The sequence below is a fragment of the Sorex fumeus genome, unplaced genomic scaffold (assembly GCF_029834395.1).
Source record: "Sorex fumeus unplaced genomic scaffold, SorFum_2.1 ptg000178l, whole genome shotgun sequence".
Classification (NCBI taxonomy): Eukaryota; Metazoa; Chordata; class Mammalia; order Eulipotyphla; family Soricidae; genus Sorex; species Sorex fumeus.
The window spans coordinates 1,522,222-1,542,143 of record NW_026606235.1 but is presented as its reverse complement, the minus strand read 5'-3'; the positions used below and the strand labels follow the sequence as shown (position 1 = coordinate 1,542,143).

General features: G+C 50.5%; 2 protein-coding genes across 2 annotated transcripts in view; both read left to right on the top strand.

Moving 5' to 3' along the window:
• Positions 1-19,922, top strand: part of SCRT2 (scratch family transcriptional repressor 2) — a 240,779-nt gene that overhangs the window by 133,328 nt on the left and 87,529 nt on the right. The window lies entirely within an intron of this gene.
• SLC52A3 (solute carrier family 52 member 3) lies at positions 7,373-15,959 on the top strand. Its single transcript, XM_056107859.1, has 5 exons — positions 7,373-7,939; positions 9,467-9,483; positions 11,195-11,671; positions 15,063-15,186; positions 15,747-15,959. The coding sequence occupies exons 1-5, from the start codon at positions 7,373-7,375 to the stop codon at positions 15,957-15,959; spliced, it is 1,398 nt and encodes a 465-aa protein (XP_055963834.1).

Below are 19,922 nucleotides of genomic sequence, written 5' to 3'. Positions count from 1 at the left end.
AGCACAGCGGGTAGGGCGTTTGCCTTGCACGCAGCCAACATGGCCGACACAGGTTCAATTCCCAGCATTCCATATGGTCCCCCGAGCACCGCCAGGAGCAATTCCTGAGTGCATGAGCCAGGAGTAACCCCTGAGCATCGCCGGGTGTGACCCAAAAAGCAAAAAATAAATAAATAAAGTGCCCATCATAGAGGCAGGTGGTGGGATGGACAGAGGGAGGAGGGAAACTTGGGGACATTGGTGATGGGAAATGTACACTGGTGAAGGAATGAGTGCTGGAACATTGTATGACTGAAACCCAATCATGAACAACTTTGTAACTGTGTATCTCACAGTGATTCCATTAAAAAAATTAATTAATTAAGATACTGAAAAAAAAATGCTATTTGCTTAGAGGTAAATTCTGAGCAAACAGCTTTTGAACCCTGACTCCAGAAGCTTCCACAGGAAAGAGCAGTTAGGTAGGTGGAGGCAAGTTCGGGAGTCCTGACTGAGAGAGTCACGGCCCGAGTGGGCCCTGGGCATTTGTATCTCCTCTCAGGAGTGAGGGAGAGCTCGGCCCGTCTCTTCCTCACTCTTCAGGCCCAGCAGGACCTGGCAGAGACTGACCCACAGACCGCTGCCTGCTGGACACGCAGGGCTCCCTCAGTCAGGTCTTCGGAAGCCTGTGAGTAGTTTGGGTCCTGCATTCCATCTGCTCCCTCCTGGGGAGTGGATTTCAGTGTGCTGCAAACCAGAACACACTGCAGCTGGCAGGCACAAATGCCAGCAATTTACAAATCCTGAGCTAGGTCAGTCTTAAAAGACTCAAAACAGCCTTCAGAATGCCAGTTTCCGAAGGTTCCGAGTATAGTGTAATGGGTCAGGGCCTGGCCTTGCATCCTGCCAACCCCAGTCCAACTGCTCACACCCTATGGGCCCTCCCCCAAGCACCACCAGGAGTGACTTCTGAGCAGCACTAAGGGTCACCCAAACCCTCCACACCAAACCTTTATTTATTTATTTATTGCTTTTTGGGTCACACCCACTGTGCTATCGCTCCAGCCCCCAAGCCAAACCTTCAAAGCAGCCCCCCCAGGGGAGCAATAGCACAGCAGGGAGGGCGCTTGCCTTGCACGCAACTGACCCGGGTTCGATTCCCAGCATCCTATAGGGTCCCCTGAGTACCGCCAGGAGTAATTCTGAGTGCAGAGCCAGGAGTAACCTCTGAGCAAAGCTGGGCATAACCCAAAAAGTCAATAAATAAATAACAATAAATAAAGCAGCCCTGGGCCTTGTCTGAGCCTCTGTTTCCCCCCCCCTCCCCCCTAGTAGTGTCTCTGTGCCAAGAAAATGTTGAAGGAGGCACCGATGAGGACGCTGAGGAGGGCTGAGCATTCAGAGAACAGGGCCCTGCAGGAAGGTGGGGCGCTCACCTAGGCAGAGGGCTGGCCTCCAGGCTGGCCACATGGCACAAGTGAGGCCAGCTCAGCATGGAGACAGCCACAGCCAGGGAAGGGCCCCTTCCTGCAGGGGCCCTGGCACCTCCCGGGCTGGTAATTCAGGGAGATGGACGGAGGTGGTAGCAGCACTGAGAGCAGGTCAGACTGCATTCTGTGCCCCAGGCCTCCTCAGCCACCGCAACTGCAACCGGTAAGGATCCAGTTTCCCAGTGGGGGATGGAGGAAGTGAGCTGGGCTCTGAGCATCAGATCAGGGGGTGGTGGGGTGGGAGTGGGGCTGGAGAGAGCCAGCGGGGAGGTCCTGAGTGACAGGGATGCTCTGTGTGTGTTCGAGGGGAGACAGGAGTTAGAGCGTGCCCCGTGAACCCCTCTGGGGATGGGGCAGGCTGCAGGGGGTCCCTCCAAATCCCACCTCCTAGCCTCTGCAGAGCATCCCCATTTCCCATTTAGAAAAAGGGAGGATATTAGCCCGACCAATGTTTCTCTCGCGTGGAGATTGCACAGGAGGTGCAGTGAGACCTTGAGGGAAGCTTTTCATCCCTTTTTTCCTTTTTTTATTTAATTTTGTTTTGTTTTGTTTGTGGGCCACACCCAGCAATGCTCAGAGGCTACTCCTGACTCTGCACTCAGGAATCACTCCTCGGGATGCTCAGGGGACCCTATGGGATACTGGGGATCAAACCTGGGTTGGCTGCATGCAAGGCAAGTGCCCTCCCGACTGTATTATCTCTTCAGCCCCTTTTCCTTTCTCTTTCTTTCTTTTTCTTTGGAGGGGGAGCAGGGACCCTCTTACGCAGTGCTCAGGGGAATCAGGGCTGGTTCCCAGCAATACTCAGCCAACTGGGTGGGTGGTTTAGTGCCAGGGACCCGCAGGGCATCCTAGAAGTGCTAAGGGCAATACCCAGTGGTGTTCTGGAAACATGTCGTTCTGGGAATGGGACCCCAGGTCAGATGCATCGCCTCACCCCTACCTCCTAAGCTCTCACCCTTTGCAAATGTTAATGGTCGTGTCTTTTTTGGGTGAACTAGCAAAGAATGCCTGTGCCCAAGCCTGGCATTTCACACCAGTGATAACAGTCATGGGTGCTGGCTTTGAGACTGGTCTGGGTGTGAGACTAAGCACACTCATGCGCTTATTTGCATCTTGACTGCAGGACACTAGGACTATTGTCCTCTGATGAGGCAATGAAGTATAGCAGGCCTGTGTCCTGGCCAAAGTCACCCCACTAGTCTGTGGCAGAGCTTGGTTCAAGTCAGGCAGAATCTGAACTCCCAGTCACTCCCCGATTACTTTATTGGAATTGGGGGTGGTGGTGGTGACTGAGTCCTTAAATGCACAGGTGGGTGCTGCGGTGACTGAGAAGGTGACAAGCAGGTGGCAGAATGGTTCCCAGAGCTAGAGTTAAGCAGGGGGTGGGGAGGGTGGGGGTGAGGGGGTAGGGAGTTTGCGGGGAGGGATAGTCAAGGGACTGTCCAGCTGGGGAGTTCTGGAAGTTTAGGAGAATAGAAATTGGAATTTTATTTCAAGTGACCCTACATTTTTAAGCTTGTGGGGGAGGCTTCCAAGTGCTGTTCAGGGGTCCAGGGTTCCCCATGGTGATTCTTGGCCATCTGAGCCTGTGGAGTGGCTGCGAGGGCCCTTCGAAGGGGTCAGACTTGCTTAGTCCCTATAGTGTCGGGACCTGCAGGGCTGTATCTGGGGGTTCTTGGGGCCATGTGATGAAAGGGAGCAAACTGAGGCCCCTCCCATGCCGGCCAGGTACCTCACTACTGTACTGTCTCCATTTCCCCCATCTCATACACCCTTCTAGTTTCGGGGCCATATCTGGCGGTGCTCAGGGCTTAGTCCTGGCTGCGCTCTGGGGACCAGATAGGGTTCCAGGGATCAAACCCAGGTCAGCCGCCATAGCAAGGCAAGCGCTCTACTGCCATACTATCTCTCAGGTCCCTCCATAGCCCTTTCGTAACTTTTCTTTTTTAAGGTGTGTGTGTGGGGGGGGGGGCACACTGTAGGATAACACTCTTTTGTCCTTCCTCAGGTAGCTTCGGTTTGTCAGGTCACACCCATCTAAGGACACTGAACTTGTATTGTAAGCAATGTCCTTTCTGTATGGACACAGGAAGACAGTTAATATTATGCTTTGTAACTTGGGAGTTGATTGACTCCGAATAATATTTACTCCTGGGCATCTGATTTCTTGACTCAGTTGCCCTTAGTTCCTAGCACCCCAAAAGCAGGGTCCCGACGAGGGACTGAATGGACCCAGGGCAAGCGGTGAGCTACCCTGGCATCGAAATGGGCCAAGCCAAAGAGCCACGATACTCAACTATAAGTTGAGGGCATGATCATGGACAAATGCTGTCATGATCCAAAAGTAAGTAACGACGAGACTAGGACCCTGCTGGAGCTAGGAAGATTAACCTGGCCTGAGGACTGCAGAAAGTATAGTGAGATGTTCTCAGGAAGAACCAAACTAAATTTATATCTCTTACTGTGCTCATACAGAATGACATTGCTAGAAATATTAGAAGTAGATTTATTACAACTATTTAAGTAGATTACTAACTGAGGAAAGAACACACCCTTGTTGGGATCCCACCCTTGAGCGGATGTCCTAGTAACCTGGAGTAATCTCTGTGGATGAGATTTTATCCTTGAGTTAATCTCCTGGAGGAGTGGTCTTACCTCTCTTTGTTGATTCGTCATTATTCAACCCACCTTTATGTCACTGCCTTATGTGACTGCTATATAAACTTAAGACGGTAAGCTCAGAGAGAGAGAGTCAGAAGCGAGAGAGCTCAGGCTCCAGAGATCCAGAGTCAGAGCCAGAAGGAGAGAGGTTCCAAGATTGGGGCCCAGGAGAGAAGGAGGCAGAGAAAGACAGGAGTGAAGAGGATTGGAATAAACTACTATTGATATAGAGCGGCCTGGCCCTCGTTTCTTCTTCCATCTGCCCTTGGCCAACAGCCATTCCGATCCAGGCCACACACAGCGGCTCAAGAGCACCGAACGCAGGCAGTGAGACAGTGCCATCCAGTGAGCCCGTGAACACACAACCTTGGGCTTGATAAGATTTTACAGCTGGCGTCCCTTGGGCGGGCTCGAGCTACCAATTAAAGGTAAGAATAGCGTTCGGTGCATCCCCACTCTAGAAAGTGAGTAGGATTTTTAGTTTTCTGGGAATTAGAATTCTACCAGCAATCTTCCACTAAGATGGGACAGATTCTGGGCCTTCCCAAGATCTTTCATAGTTTCTCGAGTCAGACTGAACAGGCGAAGACATTTATAAATTTGATTGAGTGTCTCTCCCACAAGACAGGGAACCCAAAACTCTACATTTCCAGAGACAAGCTCTGGTCCTGCTTTAAAGTAGTTTATGAAGTAAACCCATGGTTCCTGGATGAAGGGACTCTAGAAACCAAGATTTGGAAAAAAGTTAAGAAAAATGTCTATAAGGCATCTAAAGGAAGGGACTAAGATACCCCTGGAATTCTGGTTTACATGGAAGATTGTTGATTCTATTCTCCTGTTTTGGGAAAGCACAGTTGAGGGGGGGCACACCAGGAAATACTTCACATGGGATGCCGAGAATCAAACCTGGGTCAGCTGCATTCAAGCACGCCACCCACTGTACTATCACTCTGGCCCCGTGACATATTTGTGTGTGTGTGTTTGGTAAATCCAGATTATTTCCAAAGGCCTATACTGAGGATCAGGAGGTGCTCAGAGGGCTGTAGCCCCAGGCTGGAGCCCAGGTACCACAGGGTCTCTGGAGCACTGCTGGGGGTGTCCCCTGTACATATAGCTGGGTCTGCCTTCCCCCACTCCAATTTTTTTAAAGTTACACTGAGGCATCCCAAACCTCCCACCCTCACCATTCCTGTTTGTCCTTTAAGGACAAACTGGTCCTATAAAGCCCCGAGAACTATTCTTCCTCCTTCTACATCCCCCTCCAGGGTTCTATTCAGATCCTTTATGGCCCGCCAGAGTTCTCCAGGTCCTGCCTGTAAACAAGCATGTGACGGGCAGGATCTGGAAAGATCACTTGCACAATCTAGCAAGAGGCTCTTGGCTATCACCCCAAATTTTGCAGTTGCCAAAAAGGCCTCAGGAATAACGAACCTGTACCCTTTGGCCTAGGCAGGTAGCCTCTACTTCCAGGGGCATTGAGAGTGAGAAACAGCCCTCGGAGGACACTGTTCACTGACCTGTCCTTGGGCTGAAGCCACCATCTTCCTTTATGTTGAAGGTGTTCACTCCTCTTTTCCCCCAGATTGCTCAATCCTTTGCCCCCTTCTCTTGGTTTTTCTTTTTTTTCTTTTTTTTTGGGGGGGGGTCACACCCAACGATGCACAGAGGTCACTCTTGGCTCTGCACTTAGGAATTACTCCTGGCGGTGCTCGGGGGACCATATGGGATGCTGGGAATCAAACCCAGGTCGGCCGCATGCAAGGCAAACGCCCTACCCACTGTGCTATCGCTCCAGCTCACTGTCTTGGTTTTTCTTGATTTCTAATCGCTCCTTATATTTTAAGAAGATGAACCTATCTAATAGTCTTTGCAAGAGCTTTCCCCCACAGGCTGGCATCTCCCATTTCATCTTGCTGCTGGTAGTGTTTTAATTCTGGCATCTGGTTTACTTGATTTTGCATGTTGGAAGGTTTCTTCCATATGATGTCTCCAGTTTCATATAAATCAGGAATAGGAGAATCTTCCCCCATAAAAAGGTTGTTCCACAGAGTCCAAGAGGCAAAACAGGTTAAAGTGTGTCTGATCCTGGTTCCATCCCAGTCACTGCAGAGGGTTCCCTATGTCATAGAGCCAAGAGTTAAGGGGGCCAGAGAGAGAATACTTGGGTAGGTCATTTGCCTTGCATGTGTTCAATCCAGGTTCTAGTCCAAGTACCTCCTAGGGTCCCCAGAGCCCCAACAGGAGTGATTCTTTTTTTTTTTTTACTTTGATGCTGCATTTTATTGGTTATCTCTAAGGACTGGATTCTCCTAACAGGTAATTTCTTAGTCTTATCTGGATACTATTTCAAGAAACCTTAAATTGGGTGGCTGAAAACTATGGATAATCACCAACAGGAGTGATTCTTGAGCAGAGTCAGGAGTAAGTCCTGAGCACCATTGAGTGTGCCCCCCAAATAAAAACAAAAAAGACCAGAGAGGAAACTCGAGAGACTGAGCACATGGAAGGCCTGAGTTTGATCACCAGTACCACAAGGTCCCCTGAGCACTGCTGGGAGCAATCTCCTGAGCACTGAGCCAGGGGTAACCCCCAGGCTCTGGTAAGTTTACCCCAAAACAACAACAATAAAAGTTAGTAAAACCAGTATTGATATTCTCACTGTGGAAATAAACTAACTCACTTGCGTTCTTTTAAGGCTATTTAAGAGACCTGAGGCTTCAATTGCTGTAAATATATATATTTTTCTAAAACCCAAATAAAACTCCCTCTGAATTCAGGGGAGGTAGATGGGAAGGAACTTGGTAAAAAAGGGAATTTGTGTGCTCTGTTCATAAGGGCCACATGAACAAACTCTGGCCCCAAAGCACAGTCTTTTATGAGAGAGTAGGTGAAGGAAGCCAAGTATTGTTGATTTTGTTTTGGGGCCACACGGCAATGCTCAGAGCTTACTCCTTTATGCATGTATGTATGTATGTATTTATGTTGGGCCATTTGGGTCTTACCTGGTGATGCTCAGGGGTTGTTATCCTGGCTCTGCACTCAGGGGTCACTTGTGGCAGTGCTCAGGGAACCCTATGGGACTTTGGGGATCAAACCTGAGTTAGCTGCAAACTTTCCAGGCAAGTGCCCCCCCACCCCACTATATTATGGCTCCGGTCCCTCACTGTGTATTTTATCTCTGTCCTCCACCCCACCCCACCCCCACCACAGGCTGATCCAGGGAGGCCACAGCCCCCATCATGGCCCTCCTCACCCACCTGCTGGTCTGCACCTTCGGGATGGGCTCCTGGGTGGCCATCAACGGCCTGTGGGTGGAGCTGCCGCTGCTGGTCACCGAGCTGCCTGAGGGCTGGCTCCTGCCCTCCTACCTCACCGTGGTCATTCAGCTGGCCAACGTCGGGCCCCTCCTCGTCACCATGCTCCACCACTTCCGTCCTGGCTGCCTCTCCGAGGTGCCCGTCATCTTCGCCGTGCTGGGCGTGGGCACCGTGGCCTGCTTCCTCTTCACCTTCTTCTGGCAGGCCACGACCTGGGTGCTGGGTGCCCGCCACAGCATCGCCCTGCTGGTCCTTGCCTTCTTCCTGGCGCTGGTGGACTGCACCTCCTCCGTCACCTTCCTGCCTTTCATGAACCGCCTGGCCTCCCGCTACCTCACCACTTACTTTGTGGGCGAAGGACTCAGCGGTTTCCTGCCCGCCCTGGTGGCTCTCGCCCAGGGCTCAGGCCTTACCACCTGTGTCAACGTCACGACGCCGGCCAGCACCTCGAGTCCTAACACCACTTGGGAGAAGAGCAGCATCTCACAGGTACCTCAGCACTCTCGTGAGCCGTGGGGACCCCTCGGGAAGCTCAAGCAGAGGCTGCTTCCTGGTGGTCGCGAGGGTCATAGTGTCTTAGACTGTGGCTGAAACCCCCTAAAGGGGCACAGAACCAACTGCAGGGGTTGGGTCAAGAGTTTGGCAGCAGAGGTGAGGCTGACCGGGCAGTGACATCTGTCACCCCATTGATCGCCAGGGTTGATGTGGCCGATCTGGCCGGCTAGTTGGGTGTCCTGTCCCCTTCCTCCATCACCATCCCATTAGTGTCCCTCCTGATCAGTGGGGGGTACACAGACAGCTGTGCTCCCCTACTAGAACCTCTAAACAAGTTCTTTTTTTTTTTTTTTGCTTTTTGGGTCACACCCGGTGTCACTCAGGGGTTACTCCTGGCTCTGCACTCAGGAATTACTCCTGGTGGTGCTCAGGGGACCACATGGGATGCTGGGAACCGAACCCGGGTCAGCCGAATGCAAGGCAAACGCCCTACATGCTGATCTATCGCTCCGGCCCCTAAACAAGTTCTTGAGGTCCGTTTGTAGGAGAATGTAGGGTGGTCAAGCTTCCAAGATGCCAGATACTTCCAAAGGAGAGGCTGCATGTGGCAGTCTGCCTTTCTTTAAAAAAGAAAAGTCAATAGAGTCTGGCAGCAGGAACAGTGTTTGAAGGCAAAGTGAGCAAACTCTGATTCAAACTCAAATGTTCTATGATTCTGAGGGGTTTCTGGAAGCCCTGGCTGGGTTGGTCTTCCTGGGAATAAAGGGGGCAGAAGTGGGGAAAATGTCACAAGCCCTGCTTTAACTCACCCATGGGAGCTACAGAAACCCCAGAGCACCTCATCCTTCCCCATCAATTGAGTATAAGGGATAAAGCTTGGGGCTCTTCTGAAATCCTTGGGGCTAGTGATTCTGGGGAGCTGGAGCTTCACCTTCTAGAACATCTTCAGGCACGAATCTGCCCTGTGAGGTCCAGCCCAGTGACACAGCCGTCACCCAAGTTTTCTCAGAGCTGTTTGGCTTTCGGTGCTCTAGAACAGGAGAGGGTAGAGTTGGGTGGATTCCAGCCCCCGCCCCCCATCCCCTGGGTGCACACGCACAGCCAGGGCTGAGTCCCACAGACTCTCAGAGAGACACCGAATCTTTGTTCCTTTGTTCCTCTTGCTCTTGAACAGTTCACCTCTGTCTCGTAGGTCCCAAACTATGGTGCTGCTACGCAGTTGTAAACCAGTGGGCCCAGGTCACCAGGCCACACCCTAAAGTGCTGGCCCAGGTCACCAGGCCACACCCTAAGGTGCTGGGGGACCCTGTGGGACAGAGGCTGGAACTTGGGCCTCCCGTGCACACGGCACATCTCCCTGACCCTTCGAGCAAGTGGATTTTTGTTTCATTTTGTATTGTTCTTGGCCCCATCCAGTGATGCTCAGGGGTGATTCCTGGCTCTGTGCTCAGGAATTATTCCTGGAGGTGCTCGGGGGGCCATATGGGATGCGGGGGACCGAACACTTGACTGCATGCAAAGCAAGTGCCCTACTCGCTGTATTATCGCTCCAGTCCCCAAATAGTTCTTTTCTTGTTTATTTTTGTGCTATATCCGGCAGTGCTCAGGGCTTACTCCCAGCAGGCTCAGGGAACCAAATGGAATGCCGAGGACTGAACCCAGGTTGGCCACAGGAAAGGCCCCACCTGATGTACTATAGCTCCAATAAAAGGGAGTCATTTTTCACTAATGAAATGATTTGAGTTCATTGATATTTCAACTTTTTTTTTTCTTTTTGGGTCACACCTGGCAATGCACAGGGGTTACTCCTGGCTCATACACCCAGGAATTACCCCTGGCGGTGCCCGGGGGATCATATGGGATGCTGGGAATTGAACCCGGGTCGGCCGCGTGCAAGGCAAATGCCCTAACCGCTGTGCTGTCACTCCAGCCCCTATCTCTCTTTTTTAATGTAGAAATACTACTATTTATTCAGCCATTGATTAAGCTGATTGCCTTGGGCATGAACTCCACATTACTTTTTTAAAAAAATTTTTTGTTGAATATCCACAAGATAGACCCTTACAAAGCTGTTCACAGTTGGGTTTCAGTCATACAATGATCCAGCACCCATCCCTCCACCAGTGTACATTTCCTACCACCAATGTCCCCTACTTCCCCACCACCATCTCCGAACACCCCACCCCACTCCCAGCCTCCCTCTGTGGGAGGCACTTTCCTTCTTGTTCTCTCTCTCCTTTTCCTTTTGTGTATTAAGGTTTGCAAAACAGGTTCTAAGAGGTCATGTTGTTTGTTCAGGGCATTTGGTATTTTTTACCGGGACTGTAAGGCTGGAGTAGCTTTTCAACTGGGTGGTCACTTTGGGGTATGGATGTGACTGCCGAGGCTTCCGTAAGTACAGGGAAGTGGGGCAAGGTAGCCCATCCCGACCCTGAGAAAGCCTGGAGATTTCAGTCACAAAATGGCCTGGGGATCTCTTGAAAAGGTTTCTGACTCATGGCATGTCACCATCGGGTGGGGCTGGCTCTCCCCAAGGAGACCCCATGCAGTGCCCCCAACTTAATACACACTCCAGCACAAAGCAGTGACTGTGGTGGAGGGAGGATACAGGGCAGCAGACAGACCCCCATGCGCCCTGCAGATAACCTGCACCTTCAGTTCCTCTCATCTGGGGTGAAGGTGCCCACCACTGGGCTGTTAAGAACACAGAAGCTGGGATGGTGGGGTCAGAGTGAGAGTACAGAGGGAGGGCACTTGCCTTGCCCATAGCCTACTCGAGTTCCGTTCCTGGCACCCCACACGGACCCCTGAGTCCCATCAGGAGTGATCCCTGGGTGCAGAGTTAGAAGGAATCCCTGAGCACTGCTGGGTGTGCCCCCCGACCCCAATTTTTGTATTTTATTTTTTATTTATGTTTTTTTTTTTTTTTTGATTTTTGGGTCACACCTGGCGATGCACAGGGATTACTCCTGGCTCTGCACTCAGGAATTCTGGCGATGCTCAGGGGACCATATGGGATGTTGGGAATTGAACCCAGATTGGCTGCATGCAAGGCAAACGCCCTACCCTCCGTGCCATTGCTCCAGCCCCCTTCAATTTTTGTATTTTAAAGAGCACAGAAGCTGTGCATGTCCCCTTATCACCTTAGCAGTTCTGCATCAGTGACTGTGTGTCAGCTGAGCTGCGTGGGACGTTATCAGTCAGTATCACTGTCTCACTTGTGTCCTCTCCTCCCTAGGCAGTGACCAGCCCGGCAGCCCTCACTGGAAGCTCTATGGAAAGCCGCTACCTCCCTGCCCACTTCTCGCCTTTCATCTTCTTCCTCCTGCTCACCATCATGATGGTCTGCTGCCTCGTCGCCTTCTTTTTCCTCCAGTACCAATCTAGGCGCAGGGATCACTCCACCCAGGACCTGTTCATCTCCCAGGTCACCCTCAACTCCATCCGGCCGCGGGATGACAGCGCCCCGAGCATCCCCAGCCTGGTGGATGACGGCAGCAAGAGCCTGGCGCCCCTGGAGGAGAAGGCGCCTTCCACTGGCCCGTTCCAGCTGACCGTCATCTACGTGCTGGTGGCCTTTGTGAACACGCTCACCAACGGGGTGCTGCCCTCCGTCCAGACCTACTCCTGCCTGTCTTACGGGCCCGTGACCTACCACCTGTCTGCCACGCTCAGCTCCATGGCTAACCCTCTCGCCTGCTTCATCTCCATGTACCTGCCCTACAGGTCTGCTTTACTGGGGCTCCAGGAACTTGGGGAGCATGAGTTCGGGAGGGGTTCACAGGGGTGTGCAGAATCCATAATACTCCTCTCTGTGTATCAGGTTGCAGCCTAGTGTTAGCATTGTATAATATAGTATAGCGTAGCATAGTGTAGTATAGCTTTATATGGTATAGTATAAGTGTAGTAGCCTAGTATAGTATAATGTAATGTAGTGTGATCCAGCATATTATAGCACAGTATGGTGTAGCATAGCTTAACATAGTGTTTTATGGTATAGTATAGGGGCTGGAGTGATAGCACAGCGGGTAGGGCATTTGCCTTGCACGCGGCCAACCTGGGTTTGATTCCCAGCATCCCATATGGTTCCCTGAGCACCTCCAGGAGTAATTCCTGAGTGCAGAGCCAGGAGTAACCCCTGTGCATTGCCGGGTGTGACCCAAAAAGCAAAAAAAAAAAAAGTATAGTTTAGTATAGCACTGTAGCACTGTCATCCCGTTGTTCATCGATTTGCTTGAGCACACGCCAGTAACATCTCCATTGTGAAACTCATTGTTACTTTTTTTTGGCATATTGATTACATCATGGGGAGCTTGCCAGGCTCTGCTGTGCGGGCGAGATACTCTCGGTACCTTGCCAGGCTCTTCGAGAGGGATGGAGGAATCGAACCTGAGTAGGCCGCATGCAAGGCAAACACCTACCCGCTGTGCTATCGCTCCAGTCCATCAATATAAAACTAAATTTAGAAAATTGAATTGAATAGAATTAAAAATATAATACTGGTATTAAGATTAACATATTAAAAGCTTCATATCCTTATAATAGCTAAGACAGATTTTCTACAATTAGAAAATTTTTAGAGCATATAATATAGTTTAGTATACTATACCATAATATACTATACATAGTTTAGTATACTATAGTACACTACATACTGTACCAAACTATACACTACAAATACTATCACACTACATTATACTATACACTACATAGTATAGTGTAGTGTGAGAATAGTATAATACAGTATAGTGTAGTATAGCTTAGTATAATATAGTGTAGTGTAATAGAGCATAATAAAATGTATAACTTAGTATAGTGTAGTGTAGTATAATGTTGTATAGTATAGCATAGTGTATAGTGTAAGGTAGTGTAGTATAGTTTAGTACAGCACAGTATAGTGTAGTGTGTGGTATAATGTAGTACAGTATAAAATAGTGTAGAATATCTTAGTATAGTATAATGTAATACAGTATAGCTTAATATAGTATATTTTAATGTAAACTAGTGTAGTGTATTATTAAGTAGTACAGAAAGCGTAGTCTAGTATAGTATGGTTCAGTTTAATGTGGTACAGCTTAGTATACTATAGCATAGTGTAATATGTTTTGGTATGAGATAGCCTCAGCACAGTGGCTTTTAAGAACATGGGTTTTTTTTTGTTTTGTTTTGTTTTTGGGTCACACCCGGCGATGCCCAGGGGTTACTCCTGGCTCATACATTCAGGAATTGCTCCTGGCAGTGCTCGGGGGACCATATGGGATGCTGGGAATTGAACCTGTGTCGGCCATGTTGGCTGCGTGCAAGGCAAACGCCCTACCCGCTGTGCTATCGCTCCAGCCTCAAGAATATGGTTTTTAAGGCCAGAGAGATAACACAGAGTTAAGGCTTGACTTGAATCCTGCTGACCCCAGTTGAATCCCCAGCACCACATATGGTCCCTCTGAACACCCCCAGGGGTCACTCCTGAGCACGAAGTCACTCCTGAACTCCCCTGGGTATGGCCCAACCCCCACCCTGGATGAATATGATTTGTTTTTGTTTTTTGTTTTTTGCTTTTTTGGGTCACACTCGGCGATGCACAGGGGTTACTCCTGGCTCTGCACTCAGGAGTTACTCCTGCCAGTGCTCAGGGGACCATATGGAATGTTGGGAATTGAAGCCAGGTTGGCTGCGTGGAAGGCAAATGCCCTACCCGCTGTGCTATCTCCCCAGCCCCTAGACGAATATGATTTGAACCCAGTATCCATATAGGTTCACTGTACTAACTGCCTGGGTTCAAATCTCCACCTGGCCACTTTCTAGCTGTGTGATATTGGACAAGTCACTCCATCTTTCTCTGTGCTTCAGGGGCCATAACAGGTCTGCTCGTTGGGGTTGCTGGGAGCAGGAGATGAGTTGATTTGGGCTGATGCCTGACACGTGACAGGCCTGAGGTTACTTTGGGCTGCCACTGACTCAGAAGGAGGAGCAAGGAGGCAAGAACTGAGTGAGGTTAATTTACAAATAGAACCGTCAGGTGGAAATGGGGCTGGCCCAGATCAGAGTCCCTGGATATCAGCCCTGTCCTCAGCTGGCTCCCTACAGCGGCAGTTCCAGGAGAATGACTGGGGAAGCCACAGCCTGAACCAGCCTAGGGGTCCCACAGTTTCAGTTTTTAATGAACAGTCCAGGAGGTTCTCATGCACAGGGTTCAGGCCCTGGAGGAGAATCACGGACCTTGGGGTCACTTTAGGCCCCCCCGCCCATCCTTCAGCCCTGCCTACCCGCCCTGGCTCTTAACCACCCCACCTGCACAGTCATCTCCCCCAGCCAGGGTAAAGGGGTGAACGAGGACAGGAGAGTTAGAAAATATTCATTTATGAACTAGAGCAGGTAGGGCACTTGCCTTGCACACACTTGCTCTCTGGGGACCCATCTGCTCCCCCCAAGAACTGCCAGGAGTGACTCCTGAGTCAAGAGCCTGGAGTAAGTCCTGAGCAGTGCTGGGTGTGACCTCAAAAGCAAGTTGGGGGGGGGGACAAGAGGGTGATGGAGGAAGGAAAAAAGAATGAAGGAAGAAAGGAAATCTCCATTCTCTAAGGCTTTCAGACAGTGTGGGGAGGCTGGTGAGGTGGGTACAGACCTGCAGGGTCTGAGACACCCCATTGTTAGTAGGGGAGAATCTGAGGAATCTGGGAGCAGAGAGAACTCAAAGTCTGAAGAGACCCTCTCCTCTCGCCCAGGGGTACAGGAAGACCCCCCGGTAGAGGCCTGCAGGGAAGAGCAGCTCCCCAAGAGTGGCTACGGGCAGCTGGGGTGCCAGGCCACCAACTGCCACAGACCTGACTTGTGCCCTATCAGGATCAGAGCCCAGCCCAGGCTCTGGGATGAGGCAGGAGTGTTGCAAGAGGAAAGGGCGGTGTCTCAGGGAACCCCAGGCAGGCCCTGCACTCCCTGACTGTGGGGCTCATTTCAGGGGTGAGGGCAGAGGTTCAGGCATCCAGTTCAGAGCTGGGAGCTGAGCCAGGTCCTCCCAGAAGAACCCTGAGACTCTCACCTGCCCCTTCTGTAGGGGGCTGGGCCTTGCAGGGACACTCAGCATTCTCACCTCCTTCATCCCCTCCCTTGCCTGCCCTAGGTCCCTGCTGTTCTTGGTGGGACTCGCCATGCTTGGGACCACCTTTGGGGCCTACAACCTGGCCATGGCGGTGATGAGCCCCTGCCCCCTCCTGCAGGGCCACTGGGGAGGAGAAGTTCTCATAGTAAGTACCTGGCCTGCAGAGGGCATTCTGGGGTGAAGCGCCCTTGTTAGCTCAGACAGGGAGCATGGAATTGGAGGCTCAGGACGGCGAGGTGACTTTCAAGGACTCGGCCTCCCCACCTAATGCTCCTGTCTATTCACCATGCCTCAGCAGTGACCCCCAGACGCTCCCAGAAGACCCAGTAAAAGTATGAGTTGTCCTTATGTTTGGGGTTAAATCAGGGAAGCCCCTTATCCCTGTTGGGGCCATCCCCTGCCCCCATACAAACACACAAAAGGTGCTCCTTTGGGGTGGGGAGATAGCACAGTGGGTAGAGCACTCACCTTGCACACTCGGGTTCAATCCCCAGCATCCCTTATGGTCCCCGGAGACCCACCAGGAATTACTATTTCTGAGCTCAGAGCCGGGGTAAGCCCTGAGCATCACTGAGCGTGGCCCAAAAGGCAAAACCAAAAAAAAAAAATAAAAGTCGCTCCTTGATCTTAGAGGTTCCCTTCACCCATGGGGCTCGCCTCCCAAAGCCCCTCCACGCGGCTTCATCTCTCCCACTCCGTTCGCAGGTGACCTCCTGGGTGCTCTTCACCGGCTGCCTGAGCTACGTCAAGGTGATGCTGGGCGTGATCCTGCGCGACCGCAGCCGCAGCGCCCTCTTATGGTGCGGGGCGGCGGTGCAGCTGGGCTCGCTGCTCGGGGCGCTGCTCATGTTCCCGCTGGTCAACGTGCTGCAGCTCTTCTCCTCCGCGGACTTCTGCAACCTGCAGTGTCCCGCGTAGGCCACCGGCAGCGGCGTGGTCCCCGCGCATCGCTCACGCCCGGAAGGCTGGACGTGCCACGGGCCTGGGCACCAGGATACACAGACCAGCACAGATCATAACTCCCGACCCCAGGACTCTGAGCTTGAGGGAGCTGGTTTGCAGCATCTGGATGGGGAGCACATCCACCACTCCACCACGGCCAGGAGGGAAAGAACTGGGAGCTTGAACTGTCCCTTAGCATCTGTGCGCCTCGGGAGCCTCGCTAGAGTTCTCTGTGCCTCTGTTTTCTCACCCATAAGATGGGGTTTCTGACGACTAGCACCTACCTCGGTCTCGGGGCGCAGGAGTGACAGGGAGTAACCACTGAAAACAAGCCCGCAGACTCTTTCTGAAGAGAGCACCAGTTTCTGAGACGGAGGGACACTGGACACCTCACACTCCCTTCCTGTCATTCCTCCTGAATCCCCAAGGCTGCCTCCTTGAAGCCTAACCGACCTCCTGTGAGAAATGAGAGGATGACCAAGAAACCCTGCAGGACTCCCAGAAACTGGTTGCTGAGGACCCCAGGAAACAGACTTCTCTGCAAGGAAGCACTGTGTGGGGAGGGTGTCTCTGCCCCCTGATTGTTTTTTGTTTTGGGCTTTTTTTTTTTTTTTGCTTTCTGCTTCCCTTTTTTAAAAACAAAACTAATAAAGCCATTTCCCATGTTTACCTAAGCTTGGTCGTCCAAGAAAAAGTTTAGCTTGAACTTGAAAAAATATATATGTGGTTGGGCCCTAAAGAGATAGTCCAGTGGGTAAGGCGACTGTGTTTCAGAAACCCAGGTTCCATATCTGGCACCCCGTAGGTTCCCCCAGTGCAGGGCCACTGGAGTGAGCCCCAAGGGCAAGGCTAGGGGTGACCCTGAGCGCATGGCCAGGAGTAACCTCTGAGTGCAAGGCCAGGAGTGACCCCGAATGCATGGCCATGTGTAGTTCAAGTCTCAGCCCCTCCTGAAGATATACCAATATACAGCACCCCCCACCCCATCCGGATTTTCAAAAGTCTATCTTTTATGACACTTCTTTTCACTAGCAACAACGAAATCAAAGATATTTGAAAAGGCAGAAAGATAGAGGCAGTGTTCTGTTTTGGAACAGCAAGAGAGGCAGACCCCTCTGTTCTCAAGGAACAGCACTTTGACCCCGGCTGGTTCCTTCCTGGCTTCCAGCCTGGACTCAGCCAGCGAGCTGTTGGGTCTACTGGGTTAGCCTAAGGGCTTGAGAACTCAACACTGTTCTCATTGCAGCTGGTGGTCTCTTCTTCACCTTAAGCCTGTTCTGCTTAAGGTGAAGTCTTCCAGGGAACGTTCTAGTTTCCCCAAAGGGAAAGGGTCCACGCCATCCCCTTAGGCAAAGAGGTCTCAGAACCGAATAGAATCAGTGCTCAGACAACATCTGTCCCTGGAACTTCCTCCTTCCAGCTTGTTTGCTGGCTGGCACTACCCTTCCTTTCCCAATTATTTTGCATAGTCACCTCTTCAAAATCAGAAATAGGGTCAAGGGAGAAAGTGCCATTCATCTTTTCTCCCCCACTGTCCTGTTCCTCGAACACTTTGGGGCTTGGGGGTGGATGGGAAGGGGTTTTTCATTGATTATTATTAAAAACATGATTTAAAAAGTTGCTCATTATACAGTTGTTTCAAGTTTTTAGTGTTCCAACATCACCAGTGTGACCTTCCCTCCACCAATATCCCCCAGTTTCCTTCCCAATCCCAACCTGCCCCTTTGGCACATAACAAATTTATATTGCTTATTTCAACAAATTTTAAGAACTAGCAAAGAGAATGATCAGAAAATAAATCAGTAAGGGTCAATTAGTGATTGCTAGATGATTTTTTTTTTTGGGTCACACCTGGCGATGCACAGGGGTTACTCCTGGCTCTGCACTCAGGAGTCACTCCTGCCGGTGCTCAGGGGACCATATGGGATGCTGGGAATCAAACCCGGGTCGGCCGCGTGCAAGGCAAATGCCCTACCCACTGTGCTATCTCTCCAGCCCATTCTATGTGATTTTGACCTATGTAAATAAGAAAATTAAAACCATTCAATAGAATATAGTAAAATGCCTATCTTCATTTACATATGAACATTTTCAACTCTGGGACCTAAAGTAGATTACATTAAATTTTATTTTATACTTGGATCTCATTCTGGTAATAATTATGTCTCACCTGTCATTAATAACACTTTTAAAGCAATTCTGTGTTAATATATTTTGGAGTTTACATGGAATAGGTAAAGCCTACATATGTAAATTTTTCCTTACACTTTATATACTGTGGCTTACAAAGTTGTTCATGATGATTTGTTACAGACATTCAATATTCCAATCCCAATTCCACCACCATTGCACCTTCCCTCCACCATGGTCTCTAATTTTCCCAACCATCCATAGCACAGCGGGTAGGGCGTTTGCCTTGCACACGGCCAACATGGCTGACCCGAGTTCGATTCCTCCGCCCGTCTCGGAGAAGCCGGCAAGCTACCGAGAGTATCTCGCCCACACGGCAGAGCCTGGCAAGCTACCCGTGATGTATTTGATATGCCAAACACAGTAACAACAAAGTCTCCAATGGAGACGTTACTGGACCCGCTCAAGCAAATTGATGAACAACAGGAGGACCATGACCGTGACCGTGATCCCTTAAGCCTGTTCCCATAGCAGGCCCTTAATATTTTTTTGTTGCTTCTTATCAATTATTTGCTAGCAGAACGATCAAAAATGTTTTTTAGAAGAAAGTTAGTGAAAATTGTATCTCACCATGGAGCCATTAAGTCCTTGTAGAAGAGATTACTAAGATGTTGTTACAGTAACAGCCTTACTGTGTTTGTGTTTTGTTAATCAAGATTGGCTGCCTCTTAGGACGTCACATCCCGTCCAATCTGCTGTGCTACTGATTTATCAAACACGCAAACACTTCCTAGTTTACTTTTCCAGGGGCTTGAATGATAGTACAGTGGCAGGGCTCTTGCCTTGCGTGCGATCAACCTGGCCCCCCATATGGTCCCTGAGATTGCCAGGACGGATCCCTGAGTGCAGAGCCAGGTATAAGAACTTGAGCATTGCCAGGTATAGCTCCAAAACAAAAACAAACAAACAAAATCTATAGTGAGTGCAGAGAGAAGCAAATAAGAGTTTCTTCACAGAAAAACAAAACCAGCAAATCACCCTATACTTTGCATTTCCACTGAGCAATAAAAATGAAAAGGCTCCTTCCTCATGCCTGGATGGTGCTCCCCCCCCTCCCCCCCCCCCGTGAGGCAGGCAAGGCAAGTTCCCCTAAGCAGCATCTATAGAGAGACACTTGAGAGCCTGGAGGAATAGCAGAGTGACACAGAGCACCTGCCTGGAGAGCCTTGGGTCTTGAGTTCAAATCCCTGGTGTCACCACATACGTACCAAGCACAATCCTCAGCGAGGTACTAGAAAGATATTTGAGTTCTTCAACCTGCCAAGCAGGCCCATGTGGTGAAGTAGGTGTTCTCACCATGTGTGGCTTATGTGAGGCAGAGAGGAGAGAGACAGCCCATTTCTCCCTATCCACCTCTGCCACCCCGATTCCATCTGGGAAGGTTAGGACTGATAAAGTCTGCAATGAACACAGCATGGGCCAGAGCCCCTTCAACCCCACAAGGTGGCTCGACAAGCCATACCTGACACCCGCTTGGCCTTCTCGGCACCCGATTTCTCAGGGAGTCAGGAACTCAGGTTCGGATGAGGAATTGCTCTTTGGAAAAGAGAAAAGGAGCATCAATTCTAGGTAATCTTTCTCAGGATTACCAAATTCTTGTCTTGCCTCGCAGAAAAGAAGTTCAAGAGTAGGTAAGCAGTGAAGCAGAACAGATTTTATTTGGAGAGTTTTAGGAAGGGAGAGAAAGTGTGTGTGTGTGTGTGTGTGTGTGTGTGTGTGTGTGTGTGTGTGTGTGTGAGAGAGAGAGAG

What these genes read in the sequence shown, in the direction of transcription:
- SLC52A3 (XM_056107859.1), top strand. Translation starts at nt 7,373, where the DNA reads ATGGCCCTCCTCACCCACCTGCTGGTCTGCACCTTCGGGATGGGCTCC. An exon ending in TCCATGTACCTGCCCTACAG is followed by an intron (nt 11,672 to 15,062) that starts GTCTGCTTTACT and finishes TGCCTGCCCTAG; the next exon opens with GTCCCTGCTGTTCTTGGTGG. An exon ending in GGGGAGGAGAAGTTCTCATA is followed by an intron (nt 15,187 to 15,746) that starts GTAAGTACCTGG and finishes CTCCGTTCGCAG; the next exon opens with GTGACCTCCTGGGTGCTCTT.